This window comes from Gorilla gorilla, chromosome 5, assembly GCF_029281585.2.
Source record: "Gorilla gorilla gorilla isolate KB3781 chromosome 5, NHGRI_mGorGor1-v2.1_pri, whole genome shotgun sequence".
Lineage (NCBI taxonomy): Eukaryota > Metazoa > Chordata > Mammalia > Primates > Hominidae > Gorilla > Gorilla gorilla.
Genome location: NC_073229.2, coordinates 49,597,707 through 49,608,395, shown reverse-complemented (window position 1 = coordinate 49,608,395; position 10,689 = coordinate 49,597,707). Strand labels below are relative to the sequence as shown.

The following is a 10,689-nucleotide window of genomic DNA, read 5'->3' as shown; positions in this document are numbered from 1 at the left end:
CTTGTGCATTTGGGCTGAAGACAAAGATGACTGCAGGAGTGGGCAGGCCGGAGTGGGGCGCCCTGGCCTGTCCCCAGGAAGGAGGAGGAGTCTGCAGCCCTGTGGGCTTCAACATCCATCAAGGAGTCCAGAGCAGGAGCCAGGCCAGGCGGGAGGGAAAGGCCCTGGCAGGGGCTCTCTAATCTCCCAGCCCTGACTCTGCCCCATCACTGCCGCTGCTCCTCATTATTCGCTGGGGCAGCTGTCGCCTCCCCGAAGGGTGGCCTTGTCCAGATAGCGGCAAACCTCCCTGCCGTGGATGAGTCAGGAGCATTTTCTTAAGAGGAACATCACTGGAAAACAAAATGAGCGGGGACACAGAAACCAACAGCAGTGGCTGCATTTGTGGTACAGGCTCCTCTTCCAGAGCTCGCTGATGCCCACCTCAGACAGGCCTGACCACGGCACGGCTGGTGGGATTTGCCAGTCACCTCAACCAGCCAGTTCCACCCTCAGCTTCTCTCAGAAGGGAGCACCACACTCCTCAAGCTCAGTGAATGTGTCCCGGCATGGGTGGGGCCAGAGCCTGTGATATCTGGAGGTGGGCTCGGCAGGACACCGGGGTGTGGAAGGGGGAAGCGAGCACCTGACTCAGACAGCGCGGGAGCTCGCAGGAGTCACGAGGCCACAGCGACTTCATTGTCTGACTGGGCCTGGACCTGTAAACTTCCCACCTCAGCCTTGGGCCAAGCCTGGAAGATAAAAATGGAGCACCCCATGGCGCCCCTCACTCAGATTCTCCCCTGGGCTTCTCCCATGCAGCCCCAGAAGAGGACACACCAGCCCCAGAGTTAGCCCCAGAGGCCCCTGAGCCTCCTGAAGAGCCCCGCCTAGGAGTGCTGACCGTGACCGACACAACCCCAGACTCCATGCGCCTCTCGTGGAGCGTGGCCCAGGGCCCCTTTGATTCCTTCGTGGTCCAGTATGAGGACACGAACGGGCAGCCCCAGGCCTTGCTCGTGGACGGCGACCAGAGCAAGATCCTCATCTCAGGCCTGGAGCCCAGCACCCCCTACAGGTTCCTCCTCTATGGCCTCCATGAAGGGAAGCGCCTGGGGCCCCTCTCAGCTGAGGGCACCACAGGTACCACCAGGCGTCTCCGGCCTCTAGTCTAGGACTCGGAAGGGAGAAACGGGGGCTCAGAAGTGGTGGTCGCAGGGAAAGAGCGTGAGGCGGGTACCAGGGAGAGAGGATGGATGGGCTGGATGCGAGTGGCCTTTAGCTCTGCCCCACAGGACCCCCCTGTGGCTGCAAGTCCTTGGTTACAGATAGAGAAACAGGGGCAGGGAGGGGGGTGGAAGGGACGTGCTCTGGGTCACCAAGCTGGTGTGCTTCTGTCTCCAATCCCTTCTCCCCCACCCACTCCGTGCAGGGCCGGCCCCTGCTGGTCAGACCTCAGCAGAGTCAAGGCCCCGCCTGTCCCAGCTGTCTGTGACTGACGTGACCACCAGTTCACTGAGGCTCAACTGGGAGGCCCCACCTGGGGCCTTCGACTCCTTCCTGCTCCGCTTTGGGGTTCCATCACCAAGCACTCTGGAGCCGCATCCGCGTCCACTGCTGCAGCGCGAGCTGATGGTGCCGGGGACGCGGCACTCGGCCGTGCTCCGGGACCTGCGTTCCGGGACTCTGTACAGCCTGACACTGTATGGGCTGCGAGGACCCCACAAGGCCGACAGCATCCAGGGAACCGCCCGCACCCTCAGCCCAGGTAAGGACCCACACACACTCTGCCCCAAAGTGGGGGTCTTTGTACTTCACGGGGGGACCTAGTGCCTCAGCCAGCGGTGGGGGTGGGCGAGTTGGTGGTGGGCCTGGAGGAATCTGCAGAGCGACTTCCATTCCTGGGGACTAGAGGAAAAGGGGTGGTGAGCCTGTGCTGGAGCAGAGGCGAGGGGGGGACTCGTAGGGAGGAGCCTCCCTGCCCCTGCCTGCATCATTGTTCCTTGACCCCTCTGCAGTTCTGGAGAGCCCCCGTGACCTCCAATTCAGTGAAATCAGGGAGACCTCAGCCAAGGTCAACTGGATGCCCCCACCATCCCGGGCGGACAGCTTCAAAGTCTCGTACCAGCTGGCGGATGGAGGTGGTGCCTTTGCCATGTGCTCATCGCCTCGCATTTCCTCTCCCCCCTGCACTCTGCCCACCCTCCAGCCGCCCTGCGGTTCCCTGGGTAACCCTCGATCCCCAATGTTTTCAGGGGAGCCGCAGAGTGTGCAGGTGGACGGCCAGGCCCGGACCCAGAAACTCCAGGGGCTGATCCCAGGCGCTCGCTACGAGGTGACCGTGGTCTCCGTCCGAGGCTTTGAGGAGAGTGAGCCTCTCACAGGCTTCCTCACCACGGGTGAGATGGACTGGGACCCGGGGCAAGAGGTGGGAGCCAAGAAAACTGCATGGGTCGGAGTTGAGAGAGAACGAGCAGGGTGAAAGGGAGGTGGTGGAGGCTCCGATTGCGGACGGGAGGCCAGTGGAGTCTGGGGAGGCACGGAGTAGAGAGAGCAGCGGGGACCCCTCTGAGCCCCTCCCCTTCCCCCAGTTCCTGACGGTCCCACGCAGTTGCGTGCACTGAACTTGACCGAGGGATTCGCCGTGCTGCACTGGAAGCCCCCCCAGAATCCTGTAGACACCTATGACGTCCAGGTCACAGCCCCTGGGGGTGAGCAGGGCTGAGGCCTCTGGAGGGGACTTGTTCAGGGTGGGGATTGCAGGGGGGAGGCTGGACTCTGGCCAAGGATGGAGGGGGCAGGCCTTGATGCCCCTATCTACACTCCCAGCCCCGCCTCTGCAGGCCGAGACCCCAGGCAGCGTGGTGGACTACCCCCTGCATGACCTTGTCCTCCACACCAACTACACTGCCACAGTGCGTGGCCTGCGGGGCCCCAACCTCACTTCCCCAGCCACCATCACCTTCACCACAGGTAGGGTCTGTGGGGTGTGTGGGACGGGGAGAGGAGGTAGAGGGAGCCAGGATGGGCCTCATCCCCATCTCCTCTTCCTGCTTTCCCTCCTAGGGCTAGAGGCCCCTCGGGACTTGGAGGCCAAGGAAGTGACCCCCCGCACCTCCCTGCTCACTTGGACTGAGCCCCAAGTCCGGCCCACAGGCTACCTGCTCAGCTTCGACACCCCTGGTGGACAGACCCAGGTGCCCCGGCCCCACTGACCAACTCCCCTCCCTGGGTGATTCCAGGAGGTGCTGCCTCTGGCCCTCCCGGAGGGTCTCCACCTCCCTCTCCCCTGACCCCCCCTTGTCTGTCCCACAGGAGATCCTGCTCCCAGGAGGGATCACATCTCACCAGCTCCTCGGCCTCTTTCCCTCCACCCCCTACAATGCACGGCTCCAGGCCATGTGGGGCCAGAGCCTCCTGCCGCCCGTGTCCACCTCTTTCACCACGGGTACCTGGACGCACGGGCCGGGGGCCGGGGGCTGGGTGGGCAGCCAGGGCCTAAGGCTTGGAAAAGGACTGGCCCCTGCTCTCCTCTCCCAGGTGGGCTGCAGATCCCCTTCCCCAGGGACTGCGGGGAGGAGATGCAGAACGGAGCCGGTGCCTCCAGGACCAGCACCATCTTCCTCAACGGCAACCGCGAGCGGCCCCTGAACGTGTTTTGCGACATGGAGACTGATGGGGGCGGCTGGCTGGTGGGTGGCATTGGGAAGCCCAGGGGTCTGTGCAGGGCAAGGGCTGTTGCCCCGGGAGCCAGAGGCCGATGGTGCCCCCACTTGCTTCCTAGGTGTTCCAGCGCCGCATGGATGGACAGACAGACTTCTGGAGGGACTGGGAGGACTATGCCCATGGTTTTGGGAACATCTCTGGAGAGTTCTGGCTGGGTCAGTGCCTCACAGGGACTGGGGAAGTACGGATGGGGATGGGGGCCCTGTGGACACCAGGACCCTGATGAGGGCATGTCTCCCACCCCCAGGCAATGAGGCCCTGCACAGCCTGACGCAGGCAGGTGACTACTCCATGCGCGTGGACCTGCGGGCTAGGGACGAGGCTGTGTTCGCCCAGTACGACTCCTTCCGCGTAGACTCGGCTGCGGAGTACTACCGCCTCCACTTGGAGGGCTACCACGGCACCGCAGGTAAGCAGAGGCTGCGAGGCTGGGAGGGTGAGGCTGGGAGGGGAGGCCCTCATGGCTCCTTCCTCCACCCTGCCCAGGGGACTCCATGAGCTACCACAGCGGCAGTGTCTTCTCTGCCCGTGATCGGGACCCCAATAACTTGCTCATCTCCTGCGCTGTCTCCTACCGAGGGGCCTGGTGGTACAGGAACTGCCACTACGCCAACCTCAACGGGCTCTACGGGAGCACAGTGGACCATCAGGTGAGGGGTGGGGAGGCGGCTCAGAGTTGGGGTGGCTGGGGCTCGGCCTGCCTAGGTTTCAGCCCCACAGTGTAACAGGCAAGGGACTGAGCGGCTGGGTGAAATGGAACAATCATGCCAGCCTCGCAGAGGGAGCTGGAGTTGATTTATTGGCTGGAAAGGGCCAGCTCAGAATTAAGCCTCAATCTTCTGCAGCAGAGGGTCAGGAGGGGAGCTCTGCGGGGAGGTTGGTTGAGTGCTGGGAGCCACCTCCTTAAGGGGAACGGGAGGAGCAGATGGGACATCCGGCTTTGACTCTCTCTTGACAACCCCTTTCCCAGGGAGTGAGCTGGTACCACTGGAAGGGCTTCGAGTTCTCGGTGCCCTTCACGGAAATGAAGCTGAGACCAAGAAACTTTCGCTCCCCAGCGGGGGGAGGCTGAGCTGCTGCCCACCTCTCTCGCACCCCAGTATGACTGCCGAGCACTGAGGGGTCGCCCCGAGAGAAGAGCCAGGGTCCTTCACCACCCAGCCGCTGGAGGAAGCCTTCTCTGCCAGCGATCTCGCAGCACTGTGTTTACAGGGGGGAGGGGAGGGGTTCGTACGGGAGCAATAAAGGAGAAACTGAGGTCCCCGGCTGGCATCGGTCCTGCCCCATCACTGGCTCTGGCCCGGGTTGTGGGCCCCCATCTCCCGGGGCTGCAGCCGCACTTGGAAAGGCTGCATCTTGAGGATGACACTGCAGTGGGGTAGGGGCTGCAGGGAGGGCAGGGCGTCCCCGGAGGGCAGCAGCGTGAAGGCCTGCAGCAGTCGGGTCAGCACCACGAAGAGCTCCAGGCGCGCCAGCGGCTCACCCAGGCACACGCGGGCACCACAGCCGAAGGCCAGAGCTCTGGAGTTCTTGCCTGGCTCCAGGAAGCGATCTGCGGGCGGGTGGACAGGTGGGTGGGGAGGTGTTCAGCCGCAGCGGGGACCAGCCTCCACCACATTTTCACGGCAGGCCCCCGGCCCCCCACATACCAGGCCAGAACTCATGTGGCCTCTCGCAGACCGTCTCATCCAGGTGGGCGCCTTGGAGGTTCGGAATGATGACTGTGCCCTCAGGGATGTCGTAGCCAGAGATGCTGAAGGGGGCTGGAGTTAGAGGCTGGCCAGGACCTCCCTGGGCTCGGGCTTTCCTCACTCATCCCCAACCCTCGGGAGTCACCTGCTGGGCCGTGTGGTGCGGTGGGGCAAGGCTAAGGGCACAACGGGCCACAGGCGCAGCACCTCGGCGATGGTGGCATTGAGCAAGGGCAGCCGTGCACGGTCCTTGTAGGGGACCCGGGAGCTGGAGGCACCAGGGCCCAGTTCGTGGTCTAGCTCCTCCTGCAGTCGCTGCTGAATCTGGGGAATGATCGGGTGGAGTCCTGCCCCAGCAGCCCACAGCTGCCCAGCCTCCAGCCGCTCCCTCAGCAACCCAGTGAGCCTGAGTGCCGGTGAGGCAAGCACAGCCCCAGCCGCACAGTGCTCAGAGCTGAGTGAGGGTGCCCACCGCCCTGGCCAGGTTGCTGGGAAGGAGCCTTTTGCTTGTCCCCAGGACGCACCTCAGGGTGGTGAAGCAAAAAAACCACGGCCCAGGAGAGGGTGTTTGCTGTGGTCTCAGTGCCACCGATCAGGAGGTCCACTGCAGCCATGTGCACGTGCCCTTCCAGGAGCTGTCCAGAGCCCTCTTCCATGCTCGGCTGCGCCACCCCTTGGAGCATGTAGTCCGTCATGTCCCTCCACTGGCCTGCCACCAGGCTCTCCTGCAGAGGGTGAAAGAAGCGGGCTGAGCGGCTGGCCTGGGAAGAGGAGTACAGAGTGGCAACAGGCCCATAACTGGGGTATGCAAAAGAACCCACCTCATAGCAATGCTGAGGCCGGTAGCATCACTGGCTGTGGGCCGAGGGGAGGCCGTCCACGTACAGTCCCCACCTTGTGCTGCCTCAGCTGCTTCTCCACGATGTGGTCCCTCTTCTCTATGGCCTGCTTCAGCCGCCGGAGACCTGGATTGGGGAAGAACTGCAGCAGGAAGCATGAGAATGCAGCTGTGGGAAGGAGCCTCTCCCTCCACCCCAGCCTCTCCCCCACAACCCAGGGGTGTCTAGGCTCCAGGTCCTCACCCTGAGAAAGGGAATCACGTCCACAATTTGGATGGACCAGTGGCTCCAGGTTTTTAACACCTCCTGGATACATTTGTAATAGGCAGGCATTAAGTTGTCCTCCTGCCAGAAAAGGAGGGAGTACTTTCAGTTCAGGACAAGGAGAGGCTCAGGGAAGGGCTGGGGGTGGGCCTGAGGGGCTGTGAGGCACCTTGATCTTGTCTCCAAAGGTGAGGTAACAGATGATGCTGCAGGTGAGGAGAGAGAATTCCTCCTCAATGGCCACAGGGGTGCCAGGCTGGGCTCTCATGCGCTGTGGAGAAACAGCGTGAGTTCAGCAGGCCGCTGTGCAGCGGGCAGGGCGGGGGCTACTGTGAGAGGCGAGGCTGACCCGAGGTGGCCTCAGGAGCCCAGCCTTACCTCACAGAACTCCTGGGTCAGCTGCTCCACCACTGGCTCCATGGAGTCACGGATGCCCAGCAGCAGGGCTGAGCGGGTGAGCTTCTTGTGGGCTTTCCAGAGCAGGGAGTAGTCTCCCAAGGACAGGTCCGGGTAGTTCTTAGACACCAGCTTGTCTGCAGGAGGAGCTGGGGGCTGGAGGGTGGGAACTGACCAAGGCAGCCGAGGGCCTGACCTTCTTCTGCCTCCTCAACACCTGCTTCTTCTCCTGAAGATATGCCCCCCCAATAGCTTCCAGTGACCTGGATTGGGGATGCCCCAAAGGTGGCTCCCAGTTGAGGCTGAGGTGGGAGGATCACTTGAGACCAGGAATTCAAGACCAGCCTGGGCAACATAGCAAGACCCCATCTCTAACAAAAAAAAGTTTGTTTAAGAAAGAAAAAATGCCCCCAGCCCTTACAGGTAAGTGGCTCAGGTCTGCCAGCAAAGTCTGCCCACTTTTTGACCATGGCTTCCTCAATGGTCCTCTTGGAGTTCAGCACCACCACATCTGGGAGACAGCCAAAGCAGCGTCAGCGGAGAGAGGACCCTCTCCGTCACCTCCGCCCCCTCCTATGGTGAGGGCCAGAGCGAGATCAGCCTCTCACCTTGCAGCCCAAGGTGGAGCCTGTAGATGGGCCCGAATTTCTGAGTCAGGCCAAGCAGATAGATGGGGAGGTCGGGCTGCAGCAGGTGCAAGAAGCCCGGGGCAAGAGGCGGGAGGTGGAGGCTCCGGAGCTTCCACCAGTTCCACAGCAGGCGGGCGCCAGTCAGCAGGGGCAGCAGCAGCAGCAGGCCCAGGAGCAGCATGGCGAGACGCCCGTCAGGGCCCTGAGGTGCCACTTATAGCTCAAGAGCCCCGGCCATCCCTCCTGCTGTGTAGACTGTTTTGGGGCCTCCCTTGTCCCCACCCTCAGGTCCCTTCCCACCGACCCGCCCACAGAGTGGCCCTTTTCTGGAATGACACCAGTCTCATTGGCCTTGGGACGTCCGTATTTCAAAAAAAATTAATCACCCATCGAGAAGCAAGGAAGGGAAATGCAACCCTGACCTTTTTCCTGCATCCAGAGTCAGCTTTCTGGTTCCACATCACCCGTGCAGGCAAGGGTGTCCGCCCCCACCTGGGCCCTCTCCCTCTGCCACCCCACTGTGGGCCAGTTTACTGGCATGATGTTTGTCTCAGAGAGAAAATGGCAGTCCCTGCCTAATAGGCCTTCCTGAATCGCCTGAAGAACAAAATGTGATTTGTGTGGGTTGTTAGTTTAAGCTACAGATAGAGTAATACAGTTTACGCCTGGTTTGCCTGGGGCATTCCAGTATATACAGGCATCCCAGTGTGATTGTTATTAGTGCCTCCTTTCACTCGCAAAAGTGCCCAGAAGACAAAGGAGGTGGTTTCCCGCTGCGGAGTACTAGCATGTACCAGACACTGCTCTAAGTGCTTTGCGGGCACTCACTCAACTCTTCACAGCCACGCTCTATATGCAACACGGGTATTGTTCGCATGTTGTGGAGGGCAGGATTCTAGCCTGGAAATCTAGCTGTCGAATATGTACCTTTAGCCGCCAGGAGCACCTTTCTTTGGTTGAAAGGAAAACAGCCCACCTTGAGCTGGTTTGAGATAAAAAGTAAGGATTGGGGAATTTCACAGAACTCAGGAAAAAGAAGCAGAGGAGGGGACCCCACTGATCTTAGAAAGCCAGGGATAGGGAACAGACAAAGCCCCAGAGACGGGCAGTTTCCTTGCTTTGTTCCTCTCTCCTCTTTCTTCTCTCTGCAGTCAAGTTTCTGGTGTTTCCAGGCACAGGCAGAACATGACTGCCCTCAGGACTAGAGTCCACAGGTTCTACTCCAGCCAGAGAGAGTATGGATTCCCAGCACAACTGGGCATGCCCCCATCAAAGTCCAAAGTCCCCAGGAAGGGGCTGGATAGCCACAGCTGGATCAGGATTAAGGGTCCAGCCCTATTTGGGGAACTGAAGCCATAAGGGGTGGGGATCCCACTGGACTGACACTCAGAGACCACTTTTGTGGGTAAGGAGGCAGTTTGGGGGTTTGGGAAGAGGTCTTGCCAAAGAGGAGTGGCAGGGTTCAGTGAGAGGCCAGGGCCTCCTGGATGGTACGTGAGAGGTCAGAGGCGACCCAGCCCCATACCTTCCCCCCCATTTCTGGCTCTGTGCCAGACCCTCGGACCAGTGGGAGTCTCTCTCCCCTCAGAGCTTCTCCAGACTGTGCTACTGCAGAGCCAGAGTCAAGACCCTGGCTGTGCCACCCACTACATTGGCGAGTTCGCTGCTGCTGAATCCATGATCAGGACTGAGAGGGAGAAAACAGGATTGGGATTTCTGGGGTTGGGCAATGACAGCTACTGCCTTCTTCATGGTTGACCTCCCAGACCGGGCCATGTCTTGCTGCAACTGAATCCCCTGGCTCCGGAAAATGGGCTTATGCCACCACCGTGCTGAGCAGCTACTGGGAGAAAGATCTGACGAGCAACCATAGGGCCATGTATGCAAGAGCCTCAGGAAACCTCTGCCACAGTGGGAAAGGCCCAAACTTCTCAAAGTTACGTGGGATAAGACAGCGCTCATCGGCAAGGAGCGCACCTGGAAGGCTGACGTGCTTACTACTTGTCTCACCATCTCCATCTCTTCCACCACTTCCAAATCCAAACTCCAAATGTGGTCAATTACATGCAATGTCCCCAAAGGTACCCTGTCCTGCCCCCGGCCTCTGGGCCTTTGTATATTCTCCTTCTGCCCCAGATGCCCTCATCTACCCCTGCTCTTTGCCTGGCTCCTTCTCAGTCTTCAGAGCCCCACTTGGAGGCCACCTGCTCCAGGAGGCCTTCCCTGTCCCTGCCTGGCAATGCCCCTGACTTGGTTAGATGCCCCACGGGACCACGCTGCTCCCTGACATCACATCTTTCACAGAGGGTGGGGACTGCCCGTCCTCTTATCTGTCTCCCCAGCGATGAGCCCTGGAGTGAGTAGCTGTATCTCTGGCACCTGGCACAGGGCATGGCATGAAGTGAAAGATTCCCGAATTTCTGTCGAATGACTGGATGGCAGGCTGCTGAACTGTCATGACCTCTACGGAAACTGATCTCACCAAACTTCTTTGGACAGATGCGGAGTCATCTCTGAAGACCCCAGGTGTGCCACTAAATGGGGGAAAGTTAGGCAGGTCCGGTGGGAAGGGGAGACCCCAGGAGAACAGCGGCTTCCTCAGAGGATTCACAAACACACCAAAGTCAGACTTTTGGCTTGTTTGAAACCAGTAACTGGAAGAAGACACTGCCGGACCTGAGGATTGCACAACTCCGGGAAAGTCACCTCATTCCACTGATAACAGAACCAAGCGTCAGCAGGCTTTCAACAGCCCGGAACTCAGCTAAAATCCACAGACCTCAGAACCGCCAGCAGCACGAGGACAGAGTCGGGGAGGTGTAGCTGGACAACAGCTCATGCGGCAGAAGAGCTGTGTCAGAGGTGTCAGCTGAGCACAAGCCCTGTCTGAGGCCATGGTGACTGGCGACAGCCGGGCAGTGGAGGGCCTTGGAAGCTGAAGGGTGGTCTTGGCATGGACTCTGGTCCTTGGGGTGCAGGCTCTTGGGTCCCAGTTCTGCTCGGGGTGGTCCTATGAAGCACTAGACTCCTAGCGGGTCATCTGGGAGGGTCTGGCAGAGCTGGACAGCCCAAGGGTCATCAGGGCTCAGAGAGTCTAAGGTTATGTCAACCTGGCCTGCCCAGAACTGCATCGGGCAGGGGCACTGCTCTCAGCCCTAGCAACAC

General features: G+C 60.6%; 2 protein-coding genes across 2 annotated transcripts; one reads left to right on the top strand and one right to left on the bottom strand.

The window, feature by feature from the left end:
* LOC115935022 (tenascin-X-like) lies at positions 1–4,972 on the top strand. Its single transcript, XM_031012552.3, has 13 exons — positions 1–1,122; positions 1,412–1,747; positions 1,998–2,120; positions 2,235–2,378; positions 2,571–2,690; positions 2,809–2,952; positions 3,046–3,176; positions 3,295–3,427; positions 3,520–3,671; positions 3,764–3,860; positions 3,953–4,114; positions 4,192–4,355; positions 4,676–4,972. Exons 1-13 carry the CDS (start codon positions 909–911, stop codon positions 4,775–4,777), a joined length of 2,022 nt encoding a protein of 673 aa, XP_030868412.2. The 5' UTR covers positions 1–908; the 3' UTR covers positions 4,778–4,972.
* On the bottom strand, positions 4,484–10,574 carry LOC101147473 (steroid 21-hydroxylase). The gene is made up of 10 exons (XM_004043729.5): positions 7,504–10,574; positions 7,317–7,406; positions 6,878–7,032; positions 6,669–6,770; positions 6,479–6,580; positions 6,291–6,377; positions 5,921–6,121; positions 5,542–5,720; positions 5,355–5,458; positions 4,484–5,257 (listed from the first exon to the last, which is right to left on the bottom strand). Exons 1-10 carry the CDS (start codon positions 7,703–7,705, stop codon positions 4,992–4,994), a joined length of 1,488 nt encoding a protein of 495 aa, XP_004043777.4. The 5' UTR covers positions 7,706–10,574; the 3' UTR covers positions 4,484–4,991.
* Positions 10,575–10,689: the final 115 nt, after the last annotated feature.

Coding starts and splice junctions, on each gene's coding strand:
- LOC101147473 (XM_004043729.5), bottom strand. CDS start 7,705: ATGCTGCTCCTGGGCCTGCTGCTGCTGCTGCCCCTGCTGACTGGCGCC. Junction 6,771..6,877: donor TGACCCAGGAGTTCTGTGAG/GTAAGGCTGGGC, acceptor GTTTCTCCACAG/CGCATGAGAGCCCAGCCTGG. Junction 6,122..6,290: donor AGCAGCTGAGGCAGCACAAG/GTGGGGACTGTA, acceptor CACCCTCTGCAG/GAGAGCCTGGTGGCAGGCCA.
- LOC115935022 (XM_031012552.3), top strand. CDS start 909: ATGCGCCTCTCGTGGAGCGTGGCCCAGGGCCCCTTTGATTCCTTCGTG. Junction 3,672..3,763: donor CTGATGGGGGCGGCTGGCTG/GTGGGTGGCATT, acceptor CTTGCTTCCTAG/GTGTTCCAGCGCCGCATGGA. Junction 3,861..3,952: donor CTCTGGAGAGTTCTGGCTGG/GTCAGTGCCTCA, acceptor TCCCACCCCCAG/GCAATGAGGCCCTGCACAGC.